This window comes from Epinephelus lanceolatus, chromosome 22, assembly GCF_041903045.1.
Source record: "Epinephelus lanceolatus isolate andai-2023 chromosome 22, ASM4190304v1, whole genome shotgun sequence".
Taxonomy (NCBI): Eukaryota; Metazoa; Chordata; class Actinopteri; order Perciformes; family Serranidae; genus Epinephelus; species Epinephelus lanceolatus.
The window spans coordinates 34,056,299-34,079,148 of NC_135755.1; the positions used below are offsets into that span (position 1 = coordinate 34,056,299).

Sequence of the window (22,850 nt, forward strand, 5' to 3'; positions counted from 1 at the left end):
ATTCGCATCCTCCCATGACCCTTTACCACTGTGCCAAATTTCACATGGATTGACCAAGTCAGTGAGGAGAAAAACGTGGAACAGACACACAGACACATCCACAGACATACAGACAGTTTTTGTCATTATATAGCAAGATAGTAAGATGTTTGCTGAGTTTGTAATGATTTGGTACTGCAAACAATAATGCAAGTGCTTGCATTTGCAAGCTAGCTAACTTGCTTCTAGCTAAGGCAGCACATTTTCATTAGTGTTGCCGTTGTGACATAAGTTTGGTTTATGTGTGGTCTGTGATAGCGGTCAGATGTTGGTGATAATTGCCTATGTCCGTTTGCAATTCACTGTTTAAAAAGAAGACAAAGACGAAGACGTGGTTAAAAAAAAAAGAAAAGAAATGCTGCTGACATTTCTGATAAGTGCAAAATGGCAGTGCGCAATTTGAAACAACCCTGCTGAGATTAGTGCACTACACAAGAAGCACATAGTGTACTACATTAAAGTGTATTAACAGAGGTATGCAATTTGAGACACACCTGAGGTTACCAGGAGTGTAAAATTGCTGACTAATTTCCTGGTTTTGAGAATCATTCCTCCACCACTCTATTTAGCTCCCTTCCCTAGCCTAACAAATGAGTGCGCCACAGCCTCATGAGGACAGTAATGTCAGTCTCCAATTATTTTTACCAGGTGATAGCCAGCATTGTATGTGGGGTCCATGTGGGTAGTAAATAGGCTGAAAAATGAACCCTGTATGGGATTGTTCATGGCTTTTGGCAACACCACTGCATAGCTGCACTCTTGAATTCATGGTGGAAATAAAACATGTGATTTTAACTACTTCAGTGAATAGCCAATATTAGCAAAATGATATTGAGTTGATCTTTGATTATCAGGACAGTATTGTTTTTGTTGACATTACCCAGTCCTCGCAGCTGCTGAAAAAATGTTTAGACCTTTTGCTGTGAAAAAGAAAGTTCTCAATGAGTGTAGGCTATTGTATAGTCTGAAGCTGTTCTTTGGAACTCACTTTTCATGATAAACTCCAAGTCCCAGCACCGCTCTACTTCTCGATTCATCCTGATTTCTGAGTAGTGACACGTCACCTCACGTCACTACCGCACCTGCGCAGCCATCTTGAGCCTCTAGCAAGCAACGGACACAGAAAGGCAGAAAATAGGAGTAAAATACAACAGCCTAACCTGAGGAAACAGGGATATGTCCCTTAGAATCAAGGACATATGAAACATTAAAGGTCGAATACAGCGGAACGACCACGGGACAGTAACGTAGACTGTAAAACAGCCATCTAAGTGCCTCGGATACCCGGACCTACAAGTCATCTTTTTACCGGAGTAGGAAGGAAGAGTCGAGTCGCCGACAGAAAAACACATCCAGAGTGAAACCATGAATCCCGAATAGTGAGTTTGAACGTTACATTAAACGCACTCCATTGTAAGGCAGCCACTGTTGTGTTCTGTCAGGATTCATTATGATATGTGGTTTATGGTGTAACCTTTTATAAATGATCCGGGCTAATTGTTTTGGCATTAAATGTATTGTCAAACACCAGCTAGCTGGCTCTCGTGAACAGGGCGCGGACAGCTTCTTTAATGTGTCAGTCTCGCGAACGTGTTTTCTTTAAACGTCAGCTGACAGTTTGCTCGTGCCTCACCGTGTCGACTGTGGCACGCGACCTTTCACGAGACAAATGAACAGTTCCAGTGTGTGAAACTAGAGTAAAAATCATGCGGAGGGAACGCTGCCATACTTCAGTCCACAAACAAGAATGAAAACGTTAGCTTGACAATAACGTTACATGAAGTAATGGAGTAACGTGGATGTGGAATGGCTGACCTGTAGCCTCAGGACAGCCTAGCCTGTTGTTTTCTTCCATTGGGACACACATTAAGGTGTCGACTTAATGGGCAGTACACACAACACAACGATCGGCACTGTAAATGCGCCACAAATACATCATATCGGTCTCTATTTTTGTAAAAAAACAACAGCTATTAGAATGGCTTCCCATTTACTACGAGGCTTGTGAGCAGAGTTAACTGTTGGCATTTAAATATAGATGTATTTACGTCTAACTATTTGGTAGGTGCCAACATTAAAACATGTTTACCAGGTAGTGATCTGGAATGCTGCTGTACCTGCTATGTGTGTTAATTTAATTGGGCTAAGATGACCAAACTGGTTTCTCTCGTATGCGGAGCGTGTTGGGGCTAACGCTAGATGATATGGCATGTAACAGATGTTTAACGGCTGACCTGCAGCCCTGAAATGAGAGGACACCCGGCCTGTCACCGAATCTCTCGGTCGGTGCTGAGACGTCTCGCTATAACAGCGGCTGTCCGGGAGCCGACAGTTGAATCCTCATGGAACCCAGTCTAACTAGCTTGGCTAACACCTCCACACCCTTAGCAGACAACATTTATTCCCCTGTATGTTTACACACACTGTATAACCTAGTCTCCTGTTAGATATGCCTTAATATTGCCTACCATAATATCTCTTGGTCATGGTAAGGGACTGTTCGTTACTTTTGAAGGGGAGGTGCAAAAAGGGGGAGGCATGTCAAATAATATTTTAAGCACTGGAAAGGGACTTTTTATTTAATTTTGGCTTATGGGAGGGGCAGGTTGCATTTTGTGTTTATTTTGCTCAACAAAATTACACCACTTACAGACAGAAACTGTATAAATTGATGACAACACACAGAGTTGACCATGAACAGGCCAGAGACACATAACACGTATGCGCTGTACTGTCAAAGAACGCTCCTAAACCCTGAACAATACGTCTTTTTTTTTGGGGGGGGGGGGGCAGCTTTTGCCTTTAATTGATAGGAGAGTCAAGTGTGAAAGGGGCGGGGGTGGAGTGACATGCAGCAAAGGGCCACAAGCTGCAGTGGAACCTGGGCTGCAGTGGCAACAGCCTTGTTGAGGCGCCTGCTCTAACCACTAAGCCACTTAATTGGAAGATGCTACATTGGGAATAAAGCCAAATTCAGAATATCCAAACTGAATGTGCTGTTGACATGACTTGTATCAAATTCAGACTATTCGGGGAATATTAGGGTAAATCTCATGTCAGATTCATGATCTTGTTTACATATCCTATTAATAAATAGTTCTGGATTTAAATTATGATATTGCCAATTTCAGACTTTCTATGTGTTCTTGTATAGTGTTTTGATTTTGGACAGAATTTGAGAACTTTGGTTTCTTTTATTAAATGAACAATCAATCAATCAATCAATCAGTCAACTTTATTTCATAGACTCAAGGTCCATTTAAAAGACATACACACAGATAGATTTAAAAAAGGCACTCATACCAATATTTCCACATAGGTGACTGGTACCGCAAAGAGCAAAGGCTTTTGTAGAAAAACCAGTTCATGTTCCTCAGAGTAAGAAAATGTAAACTTTGTGTATCAACCAAAACTAAGTTACTTTCGGCAATAGTATTGAAAAGTTTCAAATGATACACACTGCCCTATTTATCTGTCATTAAAAGTTATTAACGTTACCACAGTGACTATTAGCTGGCAGGTTTGGTGTAATTGCCTTTTTCATATCACTCAGTATAAATATATTAAGATGGTCTTTCTGAATAATAACTGACTGACCCGTCCTGGTGATCCTCAGTGTCAGTCCACATCAACAGAAGCTGTAGCCATGTAGAAATGTGAACTGGGTTGATTGCAACAGTGCTGTTGCATCCAGTGTTTGTGAGATACACGACAGGTCTCAGTTTCCTATGACACAAGAATAGCAGTGGCATTGGGCAATTCTCTACAGCTGTCTGTGCTGTATCAAATTCATGTGATGTTTTCCTCTCAGGGAGTGGGTGGGGGATGTTGTTCCATCGTTTTGGGAGAACCTGCTGGTAGCAGGAGTGAGTATCAAACCTCAACAGAAAACATAAACAACATTTCTGTTCTTAAAAATTAGGTCAGGTGGAGGTCAGGAATGGCCACTAAACAAGTTTCAGATGATACCCAGTCCTAATTCCAGGGCCGGATTAACCTGCCGAAGGGCCCCACGGCACAAGTGTGTGCTTTGGCCCTGTTAACCCTCCCATTCCTCCCATTCTTTGGCCTTAGAAATTACTTTATCTTTGACCTGCAAACAGTAGTTGGCCAGAAAAGAAAAAAAATCTGTACTCAAGGTTGTCTCACTAGCTTTCTCTGGAGCTTCTGGGTGGAAGCTCTCTGATGAAGAGGGCAGTGGGATGCAGTTGAAAGCTCCAGACAAAGCCATTAAGTGGACCTCTAACATACATTATGTAGTTTTTTGCCACCAGGGATCTCTCAAGATAGAACACTGCCGTTATTGTACTCAGTATTTCCCCAAAAGGATTCCGTCAGTGTTCATGTTGAGGAGATTTTAACTGGGAGCCAAATTATCTGCAGAGGTCTCTTCCTCTCCAAAACAAATGGTTCTGGTGATTTCAAACACAAATAAACCAGTTTAATGTTAAAAATCATCATTGCATTGCAGAGTGGCTGCTAGCCTAGTACGTGCTAATGTGTGCTTACCTTCTTTCTCTGATAACTTCACATCCAAATGTTGAGGAGGTTATTACTGGGAGCTGAATTATCCACAGAGGTCTCTTCCTCTCCAGAAACATACGGATTAGATTATTAAAACTGGTAAAAATACTGAATAAAGCAGTTTCATGTTAAAATCCGTGTTTCTTTGGCCCTGTTTGGCATGGCAGGGGCCAAAGGAACTCGTCAATCTCATCAGGGGCTTGATGAGTTCAGGCTTTGCCCGGTGAAGATCTAGTGACAGAAATGTCGCAATAACACTAAGCCCCTGCTGTGTCGTCTCACTTTGCAGAGTCGACCAAAAAGTTGCACATAAATGCACTAAACTGACAGCCAGCAAGCATGTATGTTCTGCCCCTGTGTGAGAGGGCGTACCCCTCCATACCAACAGATGATGGTTGTCTGTAAGCGTCATTTAAAAAGGGGACCCAGAAGAACATCTTGACGCTAGTTAGCCAGTTAGCACATTAACAACAAAATCCACTGTTGAAAGAACAGAGAATATTATCCATGCGCCAGCAAGTAATAACACAAGCCATTAGGAAATGTTTCTGCTAAAGAGCTCATTGGCTAAAGAAAAATGATTCTTACCTCATATAACAACATCATTTTGACCTCATTCCCTCTCGACTTTGTCTCTGTTCACATTTCTCACTTCCATCCTTCTTCTCGTTGAGCTGAACTGCCAATCAGAGTAATTTCATTCACTGACAGAATCAGCTGTGTTGATTTAACATGCTAAATTCAACATACTGAATCGGCAGAAAAGAAGCTGAATAGTACTGACGAGGGCTAATGGTGCAGGACGCACCGCACTGACGGTTGAGGCAGACGCTCACCAACAGCACAACTTTGACCATTGGCTGACCGTCGGCTTTGTGTGTCAAGGCCTTTAGATAGTGTGTGGGTGTTTGTCTGCAAATAGTGTCCATCTCATCAATCTCCGATGCACCAGAATTGAAATAGCTTAAATGTGCAAAGTGTTCATTTGTTCTGAGCTTCTTACAGACGACCACAACCCTAAGACATGCGCAAAAGAGATATGATGCCACTGACGGGATGGTGACCAAATAACAGGGACCGTGTCCTTGATCAAAATTACAGACTTTTCAGGGTTTGAACATTGTTGGAAAAATATGGGATAATGTAACTACACAACTCTACGAAGTATATTATTTTGAAATTGTGAAAAATAGTTTTTAGACATTTTAATGCAGAAAATTTACATTTTATATCTTTAAGAAAGGAATTTTGTTTTCTTTCAAAACACCAACTATTTTACAAAACACAACATAAAAGGTAGCCGTCTCCCAAAGGCATTCTAAGAATTGATATTGGGGCTGATTGAGGCAAATTTTAAATAGCTAAAATAAGGCAGATTTAAATCCAGTCCTTTCTGTACTGTACTTTTTACAGCACTGACCTTCACTTTAACTGGTTAAAATGTTAAATGACATGGTTGGCAGATTATATTAGCTGTCACTAATTGTTTTTAAATTAAGTGACTGACTTGATGACAGAACAAAATGAACCTTGGCGGTTGTCCTTTTAAAGTGTTCTCAGTAGCCGGTGTCTGATCTTGGCCAGAGAACCTAAAATCATAAGTGGACAGAGTGTCTCTGTCTTTTCAACTCCAACAGAATGATACGGTGTCTCAAGTAAAATGATCAGCTGCAGTTTGAGGAGTCATTTTCTCTCAGTTAAACTTTCATTCATGTCATATCAACCATTAAATCCAAGAATATAACTGTAATTTGTTTTGAACCAGGGCTTTCAGTATTTAGTATTGAGTAGCTTGTGAAAAATAAGATGTTATTTCAGTGTGATACATATGAAATCAACATTTAGGTAAGTCTAAGTGTTGGATCAGACTCAGTATTGGGATCAGGGGCAAAACTTAAGCTAGACATCTGTAATAAAAGCACTAGACTGATAAATGCTGTCTCTTGAAACTAGAGATGCACTGATCCAATCTGCTGGATTAGTGTCATTTTATCGTACATAAAATAATTCCAGTGAGTTCCATACTGTAATCTGTGGAAATTTGCCAAAAAGAGAACTGTGTTGGATCAGTAATTGTTATTGGCACAGTCCCTGCTTGAAATTAGATTCTGACACCCTTTTCATGACAGGCCCTCAAGATCAGGTAATAAATCAGGACCGATCATAGCGTCCTCATCATGTCTGCTCAGTTGCTATGATGCATAATCACAAACAAAATGCTTATTGAATTAGCATAAACAAGGTGACAGTAAACCTCGAGCTTTGGGGTTGATACCCTATATATTTATTATTGTTAAGAAGTCATACAATAAAACCCAAACCAACAATGAAGGTTTCCTAACAAGTAGTGTGTGTGTGTCACAATTCATGTTCCTTTGTGCCACAGAGCTCTACTGTTGTCCAAAAACTGTTAAAAACACATCAGTGAGCCCCACAGTTGCACTGGGTGACATGTTCCTTAATAACAATGAACACACACACACACACACACAGTAGTTTATTCCCATATACAGTTCTGATGGCAGTTACTAGAGCGCCAAATGTGGATTAATCCACCCCTGAAAATAGTCCCCAGCAAATGCACTATTTGTTCCTGTTTGAATAATGTTTGCTGAAAAACTCTAGTGGGAAGCTGTTAAAGGAAATTACTAAGACTGTCTTAAATATGTAGCTATATATTTGTGGGCTGTTTTTAACCATAGCATCTTCAGTTAGAACGAATGAGCTTGGGGCGCTACGGACCCCATGAAGGGTCACATCAGAGGGGGGTTCCCTTACAATATATTTTGCATTCCCTCGCAATATGTTTTACATTTTCTCACAATACTTTTGCATTCCTTTGCAGTTTCACTGCATAAGTTGCAAATGGCAGTGTTTGATAGCAAACTTTCCATTTTGATTCACGATGTCTCGATTTGATTCGATATCCGATTCAGTTTGATTCAATATTGATTGGATTGAGGATATTTCAGTTACAATACCAGTTTTTGCTAGAATGTAAAAGACATCCTCAGGGAGCTAATACTGTAAATTTTACAAGGATTTTTTTTTTTAAAAAAGATAAAATTCAGAACAGGATTAAACTGAATATTTTATAACTAAATGTTGTTTCTACAGCAGCAACGGGAATATTAAAATGACAAAGTCACAATATAAGCTCAATATCTCACTGGAAACAAATCTAAAATGTCAGTAAAATAAATCACATTCCTGACATCACAATAGAGTGTGCCAGTAAACCCGGAACTCCGTTAGCGCTTTTAGCACTTCCGGTTCTCTCGTCTAAAAGTCAATACGTTTTTTGAATGGGATTTTGGTAAAATGCCTCAAATAAGGTCTGTGGTTAACAAAAGCTTAAGCGAGTTTCAGGTTTTGTTCTACGACATAAAACACGTCAGTAAATACCCTACTTGTGAATTTTGAAGCTTTTACGTGTCGTAAAAAAGGCGGTTGCTAACAAGTTGCTCAATACGACTACAAACCCTGTCGGGGACAGTAAACGTCATTACCCCCGAACAGGCGAGAGTGCTGGCAGTCCGCCATTACAGCTTCTTATTCAGCTTAAACAGTCCGATTTCCCCATTATACAATGTTCTTAAAATAAAGCGGCTGAAATCAGTTGAAAGCTTAGTGGCAGTGACGTCAAGAGTCACGCGACCATGGAGTAGTCATGTAGTCCGTTAAAGGCTAACGTTAGCTTTTTACTTCTGGCGATCGCATTTAAGCTTCAAATGCGGTATGAAAGGTGTTTGTATGTGAAGATTATCTCACTAAACAAAACCTGTAAGTATCATAAACTTGTGTTAGCCACAGAGCTTATTTTCTGACATAATCCAAAACGCATTGCAAAAATCACATTCACTTTCTCTTCCAGGAACCAGCGCCATTCTAAACTTCCGGGTTTTGACGTCAGCCCTGGCACACTCTATACTGAGTGAGGTTAAGAAAGAATGAAGAACACAGACATCAGTCAGTATCAGTATCAGTCCTCCTGTCCTCTCTGCTGCTGAGGAGAGTCACTGCCACATTACCATTGGTTAATGTTAAGATACGTGGCAAACTAAGCTAAACCGTTAGATATAAACAGTTGTTGTTTCAGATTGTAAGTAACAATCTGCTTTTAGCTTGAGAACACTATGTGCCTGTTTATAACATAATGTTTGCAGCAGTGGATGAGAGACTGTGGACAGAGCAGATTGAAATGTTTCTGTTCTACATCTTTACAGGTTGCTGATCAGGTATATTGATCATGTATGACTTTTTCCTCATGTAGATTTTATTGCACTTACAGAAATAAGTGTAGTTGTCATCAGCTCAAGTTATCTTCACTTATCTGTCTCCACGGCAGCATCTCCCCTTCGTATTTGTGTGTTTGTGTGTGTGTGTGTGAAAGTGGCACAGAAGTCCAGACACACAGACAGCAGGAGGAGTGGCGGCTGCAGCATGATTATAAATTATACGGAAACATAAAAAAGCAAGCAGACAGTTACAGAGAAAAGAACCGGTAATGTCAGAGCTTCTCAATATCACGGTTGCTAATAATTTAAGACAGAGGCCCGTATACTACCGGAAAAATTAACGGGGTTAAAGCTTCACACATCTATGGGGAAAAAAAACATATATTAAAAGATTGATCTCAAATTTTCAGAATCAATATCGGGTCATTCAAATGATGATTGATTTGAGTCTGATAGATCAATTATTTTAACCCAGCCCTAGTATAAATACAGGCAACATTTTTGTTGTCACTCTGGCAAGATAGCATTAAGATCTCATTTTAACTCAAGTGTATTTGCAGCGCTGCTTTATAAGTTATTGTCTTTTATGTCGGGAGTATAAGGTAGCGTTGAATATATATGTTAGCTCTGTCATTTTTGCCCCCCGTTGAATGCCTGTTTCTGTGTTTCACTATGTGCTCCTGAGTGAGTTGTCCCATTATTGCTGCATTTGTAACTAACAGTAGCCCACAAGCATGTAGTTTCAATGCATGAGTTTTGGTAGCAGCCACTGTGATCTAAGAATTTGTTCAAGTTTACTTTCACTAATTATATAACCATGCCCATTGAGCAGCAGTACTTTATCAGCATGCTTAATACCCAGATCAAAGTGAAGTTCAATGAGCTGATCTATACTTGGACATGGTGCTGGGAGCAGCTGAGCGGAAGTAGACATATGGCATAATTGCAAAACATATTGCGAGGGAATGCAAAATCAAAAATCTCCTTACCCTTGGGGGCTCCATAGAGAGCCATAGACAGGGTGTGAAAGTCAGAAAGTACTGAGAGACAAACTAAGGTGTTGGTTTTGGTCTTTATATGAAATGTAATCACAATAAGAAAAAAAAAAATGTTTATACTCAACAAATATAATGTTGTTCAGGTATCTGCACTGACACTGAGGCATCGTTATTGGTGCTTGTTTTGAAAAATCCCATCCCAGTGTGATCTGAGAACAGTGCGTCTCAGGAGAATGGTTTCAGTCATTGTTTTACACAGTCAGCACAGAGATATTGTACGTGCACTGAGGTTAGAAATGTGCTCCCTCTTCTAACCTGGATTGTTTTTCTTTCAGTGACTATCTGTTCAAGCTTCTGCTCATTGGAGACTCTGGAGTAGGAAAGTCCTGCCTCCTGCTGCGCTTTGCTGTAAGTACTTTTGTCTCCCCCTCTAAAACATGTTTTTCCATTACCTCGAAATGTCTCAGTTCCAGCCGCAACCTTCAGTCTGTCCTCATTGTGCTGTTGGCCTAACCCTGTCCTGCACTCTCCAACTATCTGCCTCCCTCTCTGCAGGACGACACCTACACAGAGAGCTACATCAGCACCATCGGAGTGGACTTTAAGATCCGCACCATTGAGCTGGATGGCAAGACCATCAAACTGCAGATTGTGAGTACACACACACAGAGAAACACATACACAGAAACACACACACAGAACACCCTTTGTAACTCTCACCTGAGCTTGGGCTTAGATCCAGCCATTGTTATCAAAACACAGTGTGCTGTGTGTGTGTGTGTGTACACGTTTTGCATTCAGACCAAGCTGTAACTGGATCTTGTTTTAGTTAATGGTACAGGCTATGCCGCCCTGGAGATGTCCAGGTTGTTAAGCAGACAGTATAGTAGCTCTGCTTATACATATACACACAAAATGAAAAGTACATTGCACAGTGTAGTTGTATTTCTTTGCTATTATGGATCACTGTAAATACAACTGGAGATCAATGGATTTACTGTCAGTGTTCTTTTTGGTATTCAGCTGCCATTTAGTCAATTCTAACTGCAGAAATCAAACACCCAGTATGGGAACTTTCCATTGCTTTAACTGTTAACCTTGTGAGTAGGGCTGGGCGGTATGACCTAAAATTTATATCACGGTATAAATCAAATCCCTTCACGGTAATGGTATATATCGCGGTATAAATTTAAGTGTAAAAGTTATAATAGAAGTGTTTCTGAATGGGTTTTGTAGTCCCTTAGCAAAGCTAAATTGATTAAAAAAAACCCAACAACAACAAAAGCAAAGATATAATATATTTTTTAGAGCATTTATTGTGCAGAATGCAGATCTCAAAACTCAAAATTAAAACCCAGTACTCTATGGTGCAAAATGTCCCCTGGGATCTATATCAAAAGGTAATTTCCTTATATTAGCAAAATCCTAAATGATTGAGATGTGTTTTTTCCACCTGGACCTTTTATGCTCTGCCATTTCTCCTCTAATCATCATGCTGTAACCTGTGACAGGCTGCTATGATACCACAACTATCACACATTCACATATGGAGTTTTTTGTGGAGCCCCTAGTATCACATAGGTTTACATTACCAAAGGTTTATGACAAACTCTCTTGCCGAAAACCAACTCCCGTGTACGCACGGCGAGAGAGGAGAGGGAGAGACACTGAGCTGCTGCCAGAGGAGCCGCTGAATGAGTTCCCTCTGAGCGGTAAGTCACTAAAAGAGTCTGAGAAGTCCAGGGCTGTTCATAAAACATTAAGGACGCCACAGTTTATTTCACACTACTGAAGCTGCTCCTCTTTTTGGCACAACCATGGAGTAGGTAATAATTTTGCTCTCAGCCGTGCTTTTTGTTGCTGTGGGTAACAGTATGACATCAGTGTCAACAAGTTGAAATATTGTCAGTGCCACAATATGAATTTTTCATATCATATAAAAAAATTACACCGGTATTATTGTGAACAATACAATATGGCACACCTCTAATGTTAAAATAAACAGCAGGGTTTTCTTGATCATCATAAGACTTGGCAGCAGCGATTGTCCCTTTTTTCCTCTCCACCCTGCCTACTTCAGTAAGTCTGAATAAAAATAAACACTTCAAAGTCAACACAATGTAGCCTGCAAATGCTCTTCTGGAGTGGAAGAGGCACAGTCCCGATAGTCCTTGGCTTGCCAACCCATGGCAATGAGCTAAAATTCATTGTCCAAGTCCAAAGGAAATAAAACCCTTCAAAGCTGACACAGTGTAGCTTACCGGTAGCCTGCAGGTGCACTTTTGGAATCGAATACTCGCAGTCCTGATTGTCGTATGCTTGCCATCCCCCCTGGCAGCCAATGAGTCAGTCTTTTGTAGTTTTACATTCCAACAACAACTGCAGCACACCGACTGGATTGTGGAGATACCTGCGGTGTTCCCAGAGCTTTGATTAGCATTTTGATTTATTGCAAATGGCATCACTTGGTCTTGTTTTTTGGAGGCTAAGTTTTGTATTTAGTCTAAATATTAGTACTTCTGAGCTACTCTTCTAAATGTACTATAATATGTACTTTTGTGTAAATTAACAGGTGTTAATTACTTTTTAAAAATACATTTAATATTTTTTCATAATCCATTTTCAATGTCTAAATATTCTCAAGAATTAAAATCCATTGCTGTTTGAAAGGCTAAACAACAATAATATAATTTATTGCAATTATTCCTGTGACAGTTTATCGTCCAACAGTAGTACTTACCGTGGTAGGCCTTTATGTGTATTGTTTATTTAGATTAACAAAATCTTTATGTTGCTGTTAGAACAGTCGAGGAAACCACAGGGTTTTTACATGGAGTCTAAAAAAAAAGTCCAACTTGGCGATGAAAGACCTGTGCCATTAAGCATGATGTGCTATTGTGGCTTAGCTTTCACCAAACTGAATTTAGTTAATCAAATTTCCAGATGACGTGTATGTTCCCATGAGTTCAAAGCAGAAGTTGAGGAATATTCTCTTCAAAACATGGATGACAGGAAAAAACCACAGCTGAATTCTCTGTGTCCTTCACAGGCACAGAAACAGAGCTGATAGTGCTGGCTGAATCTTCCATAGACCTGGTCAGGGAGGCAGCTTCACAGTGAACTACATCAAAGCATATCAATTTTTTCCTTATCTATAAATACTTTGAATGAAAAACTGTTCTCTCTCAAGTAAAAGGCAGCTTTCAGATACACAGGCGCCACCAAAGAAAGGTTGCTAATAAAAACATTCAGGTGGGTGACATTAGCTGTACTCTTATTAGCTTGTAATTAAATATGGTAAATAAATTCAGTGTGACTTAATTTCATCATTACAGCAGCAGAGTGGTGTCATACTTACCACTCTGCTGCTCTCAAGTTTTCTTTTGCCTACATCCACTAATTATTTCCAACCGCTTCAGTTTTGTCATTTACTTTCACTGCTTCCAGAACAGGTTTAATCTCACACTTCACATGTATATGGTATATCCTGCTCCATCTCTCACAGCTCTAAACCCTACTGCTCCATAAGGTGAAACAAACAGTGCGTGAGATTGTCTGATTGTCTCTTGGGTTTTAAGGAAGGAATTGTTCTAGAAGGTTTTAATTCATTCATTCAGATTTTTTTGAAATTGTATTTTGTTGACTGATGTCAAATCGTTTTTCCCCCATTCTCATTTTCTGTCTCTTTGTCTCTGTCAGTGGGACACTGCAGGTCAGGAGAGGTTTCGTACCATCACCTCCAGTTACTACCGCGGTGCCCACGGCATCATAGTTGTATATGATGTGACAGATCAGGTGGGTAGCTGTCTACGCTCATCAGTCCAGTACTTTATGATTATATTGTTTAGTTTTGTTACTTTACTAAGTATACATAAAGTCCTCAAATATTTTGAGGTTCAGTACCAAACCTGTTCAAGTTTTAACTTTCAGCTTTTCATGAAAATGTAACATTTCATTCGAAGGATACTTTTTTTTTTTCTACACTTTTCAATAATTGACTACTAAACGCCATCATTTGATTCAACACACAAGCATGCATTTGGTATGTTAGTCACATTGATATGAACACTGTGTACCTCACCAGCAGTTATCTTCAGTGTTTGCCATGCTCATATTCTTGTTATTGTGCAGGAGTCCTATAACAATGTGAAGCAGTGGCTTCAGGAAATCGACCGCTATGCCAGCGAAAACGTCAACAAGCTTCTGGTGGGCAACAAGTGCGACCTGACCACTAAGAAGGTAGTGGACTACACAACGGCCAAGGTAAGGTGGTTTTTATGCATGCATGTGTATTTTTGATCTTATTGTGGGGGTGCACATTTCATACAATTCTTCTGACAAGTTATTGGTAACTTAAAGGAATATTTATTAATGACATTTTTAATATTTACAGCAGCAGATTAATCCACATATGGTGCTCTAAGGAGTATTTGTGGCAGCAGGACAATGTATGTTGGATTGAATCAGAATAAACTACAGTGTGTGATCATACAAACGAAGGAACAGGAGGAAGATATATCAGCCTTTGATTAACGCACAATTAGGGATGCATTGATTGTGAAATTTTAGACTGATATTGATGTTTAAAATGATTTGGCCAAAAGGCGATAGAGAATTTTGTTGCTGTTGTTGTTGTTGTTTATTTAGTTTTTGTTCTTATCTGTTCCCCTTTTGTGCCAAGGAAATAAAGAAATCTATTTTATAAAAAATAACTGAAGTGTTTTAAAATCGGTCAGCCATTCATTACACTATCGTATTATACGATTATTTACTCATTTAATTCATTTATCTTTCGGTTTGTAAAATGTCAGAAAATAATGAGAAATTCCCAACACAACTTTGTAAATCCCAAGTTGACATCTTCAAATGTCTGGTCTTCTCCAACCAACAGTCCAAACCCCAAAGTTTACAATGATATACAACAAACATTTCCAGTCATTTATACCAAATAGATATGGTGTTTTTCTTTGATATTTCAGGCGTCAGTGTTATGAGTGCACAGTTTCACCATATGTTTCCCTCTTTCCTGGCAGGAGTTTGCTGATTCTTTGGCTATCCCCTTCCTGGAGACAAGCGCCAAGAATGCCACCAACGTTGAGCAGGCTTTCATGACCATGGCCGCAGAGATCAAGAAGCGCATGGGCCCCGGGGCAACTGCCGGCGGCGACAAGCCCAACTTGAAAATCGAGAGCACCCCCGTCAGGCAGTCTGGAGGGGGCTGCTGTTAAAAGACCCCTCGACCTCACCAACCTGACCATCACCTCCACCATCTCCACTGAAATCTCCCCTTCTTCTCCTTTTGTGTTCCCTCCCATCTTCTCTGCCACTCCTGCACCTCACCATTCCTCCATAACAGCCTGTAACCCACACCGCCTCCCTGACTCCCCTTCTATCAGCCCGCCTGGACATCCAGGGATGGTTGGCCAAACAGAGGAGTAAACTGTAGGAGTGTTAACATCAGAAAACTTTACAAGGGTTTGTACACCCAAACAACTGAGAGAGGAGAGCAACCAGTGTGTGAGGGAGGGACAGAAACAGACAGCGAAGCAACTTTTACTTTCTGCCAAGAGGACAGAAAGAAAACAGATACGGAGGAAGATTGGTATTGATTTAGAGTGGAATGGAGGCAGTGGAAGATTAGGTTTAGATACCAGTGAGCTTATCTCTCAACACACACACAAACACACACACACACACACACACACACACACACAAACACACTGTAGTGGGGTGGTAGAGGTTAAAGAGATTTAAGCCTTTTGGCCAAACACTTCTCCTCAGGCTGTCTGTCTTTGCTGATCTCATCTTAGGGCCTCCCCCAGCCTTGCCCCAGCCCATCCATGGAATTATTTACATGCATAAACACACACACACATGCACACACAGGTGCTACAGTGTGCCTGAGTCACACACTGTCGACACTCTGTATACAGTAAGAAGTGTTCCTGAACAGTGACTCATCTTTGCCATTTATTGATAAAGATCCAGGGAAAACCCTTTCAGTGAGCCTCCACTCCCTCCATCTGTCCTCTTCTTCAGCTGCCACTCTCACTTTCTTTAGGTGTGTTCAGACAGAAGGCAAAGAGAATTTTCACATTATATCATTCACACAAATTTGACCCGAAACACCCCCTACGAACTGTAGGGGGGTTAGCTGTAGACAGTGGTGATTTTAGGTGGGGAAAAAATGATAAAGCGACTTTGGGCAAATACTAAACCAGAAAATTACAAAATTTTTCATAATTTTAATGTGATGTTTTTGACCACTTAATATAACACACACACAGGAAGCAAAAAAAGCATCTTCTCTTACCAGTGGTTTGGTTCAGAACAATATTCAGTGGCTGGTGGGCACTGAGGCCTTTAGTTTTTCTTCCAAAGTCAATTTTATATTCTTTATTTTTTAATTTAAAGGGCAGACTCTCAAATTTGTGCTGATGTTATGGGGAACAGCAGTTACTATTTCCTTTAGAAGAAATACAAACTTCTGCCAAATACGAGCACATGAGGACAGCAGAACCTGGCCAACGGCCAGTGAAATTGCAGTGGAGCAACAGGCAATCAGCCCCACTTGGGATCACATTCACAGTTTGGGCACTTGACATTGAGAGTGTGGGGGTTATCCCTGGTATAGTGGCCTCTTGAGCCAAGTGCCACTAATTCACCTTTTTTAAACCATGCTATCCAGCTACTGATCTTAAATTGTAGAATAATGACAAATAAAAGCAGCATCTGAGGATTGTTTATGTCATGCATTAGTGCATTAATTTTTCAGTTACTCAGTACCACTAAAATCGCACTGTTTTCTGCTGCCAGCAGGTGGGGCAGCAGGGGACTGTCACCTCTAGCTGTAAGCTAGCTAGAAGTGGACGCACCGACCGTGTGTGTGAAGACATTTTCATAGTTGTCAAACCCCCACGTAGCTTACAGTACATAACTTCAGTGCTCCTATTGGTGGTGTGAATGCAAACATAAAAAAAAGCCTTTTAAGGTATTCAGTTCTTGGGGTAGTTCCCCAGTGGGCACTTCCTCTCAAGGAATCCCCAGAACTGTTTGGTCCTAAAATGCCTTATGTGTTCAACTTAATGACTGATCTCAGAACTCAAGGGCATTTCTTAATTATGTCCCTACAGTCTCTCTCCTTTATGATGCCCAGGATGAGCATGAATTTTGTGCTCAAGTTATAACACATCAACTCGCACAGTCATGTCTTTGCCTCACATTCTGTCTGAACACACCTGACAAGGTACTCTATACGGATGACAGAAGTATTTGTGTGAAGAATGGAAAAAATAGAGCTTGCTTTCACAACACTTCTCATGTAGCCAGTTGCTGCATAAAGTAAGAATGATTGTCAGATTGAAGTTCTAAAAATTACTGGACGCAGTCCCCCAGTTGCACTGCGTCAAAGGGTTCTGAGATGCGACAAGCATTTTATCTGAAGCAAGCTGAACAGGCAAAGCAAGATTTATTTTGTATTCTCGCCAAACAAGCTAGGTGACATAATGACTACTTGTGGGGCCAGTTGGCAAGCTACTGTACCTAAATTTGTGAATCCTAGTATAGCGAAGGTATGACCCGCCCTGCGCTCCCTATGATTGGCTAATACTTGTTGCCTTCGTTGGTTGGATTGGTTAGATTTAGGAAAGAGGAGTGGGATTGGTTAGGGTAATAATGTCAGGGTAAGCCAATCAGAGGCACAGAAAGGCAGGCCATTCCTTTGCTATCCTCAGATTGGCAAATCCGCCCACGGTACTGCTGGAGAGCTAACTTCTAACTAGTTGCAGTTAACAAGCAAGCTAGCTTATTCGATAGCAATTAGTTGACACTTAACCCATGAGACAATTTCATCATCTCCTGTCTACAAACTGTGTCTCTTTGTGGGGGTTGTTTGTATACAAGTGGATGGCACAACACAGCTAATGTGAGTCTCCTCCATCTTGGATTATTTTGCCCGCTGCTCCCTCAGAAGTCGGAATTGCCAAGCCAATTTGCGATTGGTGTCCAAAAATTCACCAACGTTAAACTATGGGAAAGCTTTTTGCTCATTTACTTTGCAGCATTTCCACTAAAATAAATTGGTTTTGGCCATTGGTGTGACCAGGCCCTTTGTCTGAACCTGTAATGAGATCACAAACAGGAGAAATATCTACATTGTAGCTAGTTTGACTGAAGCATTACCCAAGGTGTTCTTTAAACATGCTCCCTGCTCAAAATTTGAGATAGAAGAGGACCACAGGCAGGTCAGTTAATTCCACATATAGACGTCAGAGCTGGGATGGAGGCGGAGTTTGTGAGAACTGCAATATATGGTGTTAGTGTTTGTCTTCATTTCATATCTAAAAGAAAGCGTTGTGACTAAAAGCTGAAACATTGAGCTCCTGGAATGACACTAAATATTACAGTCTAAGGGCCGCTAACACTGCAGATGGATGAGGAAGAGTGAGGGGGACACACTCGGTAAACAGAAGTGATTGGCAATATTCTGCATTGATCTTACAATTACTGTTTTATTATTGTTGTGCTTTTATTATTTTTTATTTTCTCATTGATACTTCTGATAGAGATGACTTGTACAATTAGCTGAAACTCATGTTCAGTATGTGACGGCGTGCCATTAGATTCTTGCTTGTGTGCAGATGAAGCTGAGGTGGAGATGTGGTGTGGGTGTGTCTGTTGGCTGAGGGGGTGGGCTCCTACAGAAGCTGCTGTTCCTTCCCTCAGATCGTCCCGTCTGGACACATGGTTCACACCTGTCTTTTATGTCCCTGTGCATTTCAGGTCCCTGATTTGATGCTTTAGTGTTCCAGTTTGTGCCACTCGTGTAATTCTTCTTTTTACATTTGAGTCCCTTATAAAAAAATATTAACAGTTATGTATACTTCAGATTAACCAAGCTGGACATTTGTTGTTCCACAGTGTCAAAAGGGGGTTTCAGGTGCTGTCAAAGGATTCCACAAGCACTTTTGAAGTATACTGATGCTTTACCGTTTAGCACGGCAGGTCATTAAACAGACGTTTCTGCATTATAGAAGACATCCATTATCATGAGGACATGGACACTGAAAGACAATGAAAATTTGAGACGCATCTCCAAGAACTTGTTTAGATGTGACTAATCAGCCCCTCCAGGATGTTGCGATTGCAACAATTAACACAAATTCAACCAATCCCAGTGAATTCTGTGCAACCCTGCAATTTTTTCCAATTGCTGCAACTTTTTGATACAATTTTAACCAATTGTAGTTCTCTGCAACGTCACCAAACCCACTTTCTTGTTTCTGGTTGTGCAGACAACACAAGCAAACAAAAATGCCTGCTAAAGACCACACAAGGCAATCCCCTGATGTTCTGCACAATAGCATGAGTAAAATGTTTGGCACCGTGTACACACTGTCATGGAACACAAACACTTTTCTACCACAAAACACACCCAGAGAATGGCAGAATTGTGTGGACAACACATTAACATGTCAGAAGCTGCTGGATCCACATCTTTTGCAAATGTTAAGGTGCATTGGATTAAATATGCATGGTTAGTGGTATTCATGGTAGAGTATAAATCACAAACAATGCGGTTTTAGGGGCTATGTGCACCAAAGTGTTTTTTCTGAGGCTGGCGTATTTTTGTAATGCTTTGCAATGGGAGCACGGTGTATTTACATTGTGCTACAAACACTAGCAATGTGACAAGGCGTTGGGCGTGAATTATGTGTAGAGTGCTGCCGGTTGGGCGTTTTTATTCTGATCACTGAGAATTAAAAAAAAATTCAACTTAAGTTTAATACTGCGCTTTTCACTTCAGTGGTTCAGTCACAAAAACTTCTTAAAACATGGCAACATGCAGGTTTTTTGAAAAGCTGCCATGAAATCAGGCATTTTAGGTCACAACACAACATTCTCAAAAAAAGCCTGCAAAATCCTGGAGGGACTGATTAATGATCTGTCACAGTTTTGTACCTGTATTGCAGTGTGAAATTTCTTTCTTGACATTAGAAAAATCTGAAGTCAAGCATCATGTCCCATCTTTTTTCAGAGCTTACACTGTCCTTATCGAAAGAATCATGATTGTGTTGAGGCAGAAACTGTCTGATCAAAGTATTTGACAAAACATTCAACCCCAAATCCTGGTACCACAACATACTGCGGTTTTATAGCCAGCATTAATTACTTGAACAAACTGGAGTTAGTAGTTGCTAATCTAGACATTTATGTGAACAGATCAGATGTTCTGTTTGGATCTGACACAGGCTGGTTGTCACTGACTGCCAATGGTTGGTGTGGTAACGGTGAAATCAGCGACAGGTATGAAGCTGTTGCCACGCCTGGAGCTCTGAGCGGCTCTTAGCTTCTTGTAGCTGTGTTAGGTCTCAGCGTATCTCCAGGGAAACTGGAAGGAATGTGAGTTAAAGAACATCCCCCTGTCCTTACAGAGGGGCCTCTACGCTGAAGTAAAAATTCTGTGAGACCTCAGCAATCTGAGCCGCAACTTTTTACCCTGTTTTACAAAGAACTGGAAATCATGGTGATGTTGTTGTATAAGTCTGAACATTCTGTACTAAAGTAGCATTAGGGCCTCCTACACCCTTTTATTTGTCTCGGTTATTGTGGTCTGTCGTACACAGCAGGGAGATCCACGCTTAACAGAAGCTACTGGCATTCAGTTTCAGACCATGGTCAGTTTCATCATTTGTGTTGCATTAGGAGGCATCTGGAGGTTCAGGGACTGACTGGTCGTGGTTTGCTGACCGGGTATGAACTCCCAACTCTCCCCTCCAGACAACCATGTCACTGCAACCTGATGAATTCCTCAAGATCCTCCCTGACTGGCCCTTCTATTCAGATCAGGGAGTCTCAACCAGGCTTTGGTTGCACTCCTGGTTCTCTGTAAGAAAAACCTGTCAGCATTTCAGGTAAAACAGCAACACCGGCGTCACAGTTCTCCTGGAAACTGAATAGAAATGAGTCCACATTGAGCCTTCTGTTTGCGAAGCCTCATCACTGATTGATGCTTGGTGAGACGCTGGAGTGATCAGAGTACTGATGTGACGTCAGCTACTTATGATCACATTTGCATCACTTGGAGATGAGGTGTGTGTGTGTGTGTGTGTGTGTGTGTGGCATAATTTTACACTCATATATTTTTAGCCTTGCTTGGCTAAACTGGAATGCTGTAGTTTGCTGAGCAGGACTGAAATCTGACGTTAAGGGGGAGGGAAGGAAACAGCAGTAAGTGTATGTGTGTGTGTGTTCTTGTACTTACTGCATAGTGAGGACCACAAACTTGTAACAACAGAGTGAGGACATTTTGGCACTTCTTCAAAGGTCTCTTTGAGGGTCAAGATTCTGCTTTAAGGTACAAGTAGGTTACAGTTAGGTGTAGGTTAATGTTGGGGTTAGGTATTAAGTTGTGATGGTTAAGGGTAGGGGAAGGGGCAAGGGGATGCATTATGTCAACGAGGGTCCTCACAAAGATAGAAGTACAAGAATGTGTGTGATAGTAGAGTAGGGCAGGGTCATGTGTAACATTCCTGAGCTTTTTGGACACATTGACATCCTGGCATCATGCCAGTCTCAATAGAGTAGATGCAGAACAAGCAGTCATTTGAAACTTAACACTCTACACACACACACACAAACACACATGCTCATACTGGATGTTTTGGGATTTGATGACTGATTTCTTTTTTTAAAATCTTTCTTTCAACAAGTCTTGATATTCTACTGATTTTAATGTATTCATTGAATACTATACTATGTTGTCTCGTCCATGGAAGTATGTAGGGACACTGGGTAGGGCGGGGAATCTGATGAGGGTTGGGTTAAAAACATGCAGGGTGGGGCTTTTGCTTATGAATGTGATTCTGATGAAACAACACTTGACTTTTCTTCTTAAGTTCACTTTTTTTGTATTCATTTGGGTTAAAGGGGGTATTTTCCATGTCATTTGCACACTCATCCATCGCTGTTCAATGGCTTAATAAAGGCACTCACTAGGTGTTGTTTGTTAATAAAAAGCACCGGGCAGGAGCTCGCCTGTCACTCACCTTCTGTCTTTTTTCTGTTTGGCTTGTTCACTTTGGTGCTGTCTCCCTGCTGAGTTTGATCATGTTTTTTTTCTGTACATATTATAAATATATATATAATAAAATGATGAAAAAGATCAACGTCAACACGAGGGCTGGTCTGGTGTTGTTACCTTACAGTTTTTATTTAATGGGTTCCTGAATACTGAGGGACTGTACAAAAAAGATGGGAGTGGGGAGGAGGCTGGGCCCAGTGTTTCACTTCATAAAAAAGCAGCACAATGGGTTTTACCAGTGGTGACTAAGGCTGTATCCAAAATCATTCACTCATTCACTACTCCCTACTCATGGGAGTGGCGAGTAAGTGGTGAATGAGTGAATGATTTGGTTATATAGGGAGTTCTAATGAGTATGGCTAAAAAGTAAGGTTATTTTCTTTGTGCCGATACTTAGGTCATTGCTCTCGCACAGTTAAAACATGCTGGTGAACCATCCATAACAAATATCGACATATAAATACACGATATTATATTGAGCACATTTTTCCCAAATTAATAAATAGCGTTACAAAGTACATTGAGGCCGTTTGTGTTGTGATGCGCTGCTCTGCTCACATTAAACATATTAATAACGTTATTCTGTCAGACAGAAAAGAGGAGGTTCCTACAAATGCAAGTGATATTGCATTTAGCATTTTATATGTTGAAATTTGTTTTACCAGTTAATCGTGATAACTTGTGAATATAATGTGTTAATGTTGTGCATTACACCAGTAGTTACAATGAGCCCCACTGCATGCTATCCCTAGTGCAAGCTGTTGTGCTCGCATCATCTCATCACATGATTAATCAGAGACTCAATAATGGACAACATCAACATGTATTACCCAGCAATCATCATTGCAGCTGTTTATGACAAAAAAACCCAAAGAAAATAAGAAAGTATTTATTTAATTTAATCCTTTTATAGTTTATGTAGAATAAGCAGATACTTTTGTTATAGATGCTACTGACTATTTTACAAAA

The 22,850-nt window shown here is 40.6% G+C and overlaps 1 protein-coding gene across 1 annotated transcript; it reads left to right on the plus strand.

Annotated features, from left to right (window-relative positions):
* The first annotated feature begins 1,103 nt into the window (after positions 1-1,103).
* On the plus strand, positions 1,104-21,972 carry rab1ba (zRAB1B, member RAS oncogene family a). Its single transcript, XM_033609124.2, has 6 exons — positions 1,104-1,418; positions 10,135-10,207; positions 10,355-10,450; positions 13,499-13,594; positions 13,931-14,062; positions 14,833-21,972. The coding sequence occupies exons 1-6, from the start codon at positions 1,405-1,407 to the stop codon at positions 15,025-15,027; spliced, it is 606 nt and encodes a 201-aa protein (XP_033465015.1). The 5' UTR covers positions 1,104-1,404; the 3' UTR covers positions 15,028-21,972.
* The last annotated feature ends 878 nt before the right edge of the window (positions 21,973-22,850 follow it).

Bases quoted from the DNA above. Each gene is read 5' to 3' on its own strand.
- rab1ba (XM_033609124.2), top strand. The intron at 10,208-10,354 runs GTAAGTACTTTT...CCCTCTCTGCAG, and splicing joins GCCTCCTGCTGCGCTTTGCT to GACGACACCTACACAGAGAG. The intron at 14,063-14,832 runs GTAAGGTGGTTT...CTTTCCTGGCAG, and splicing joins TGGACTACACAACGGCCAAG to GAGTTTGCTGATTCTTTGGC.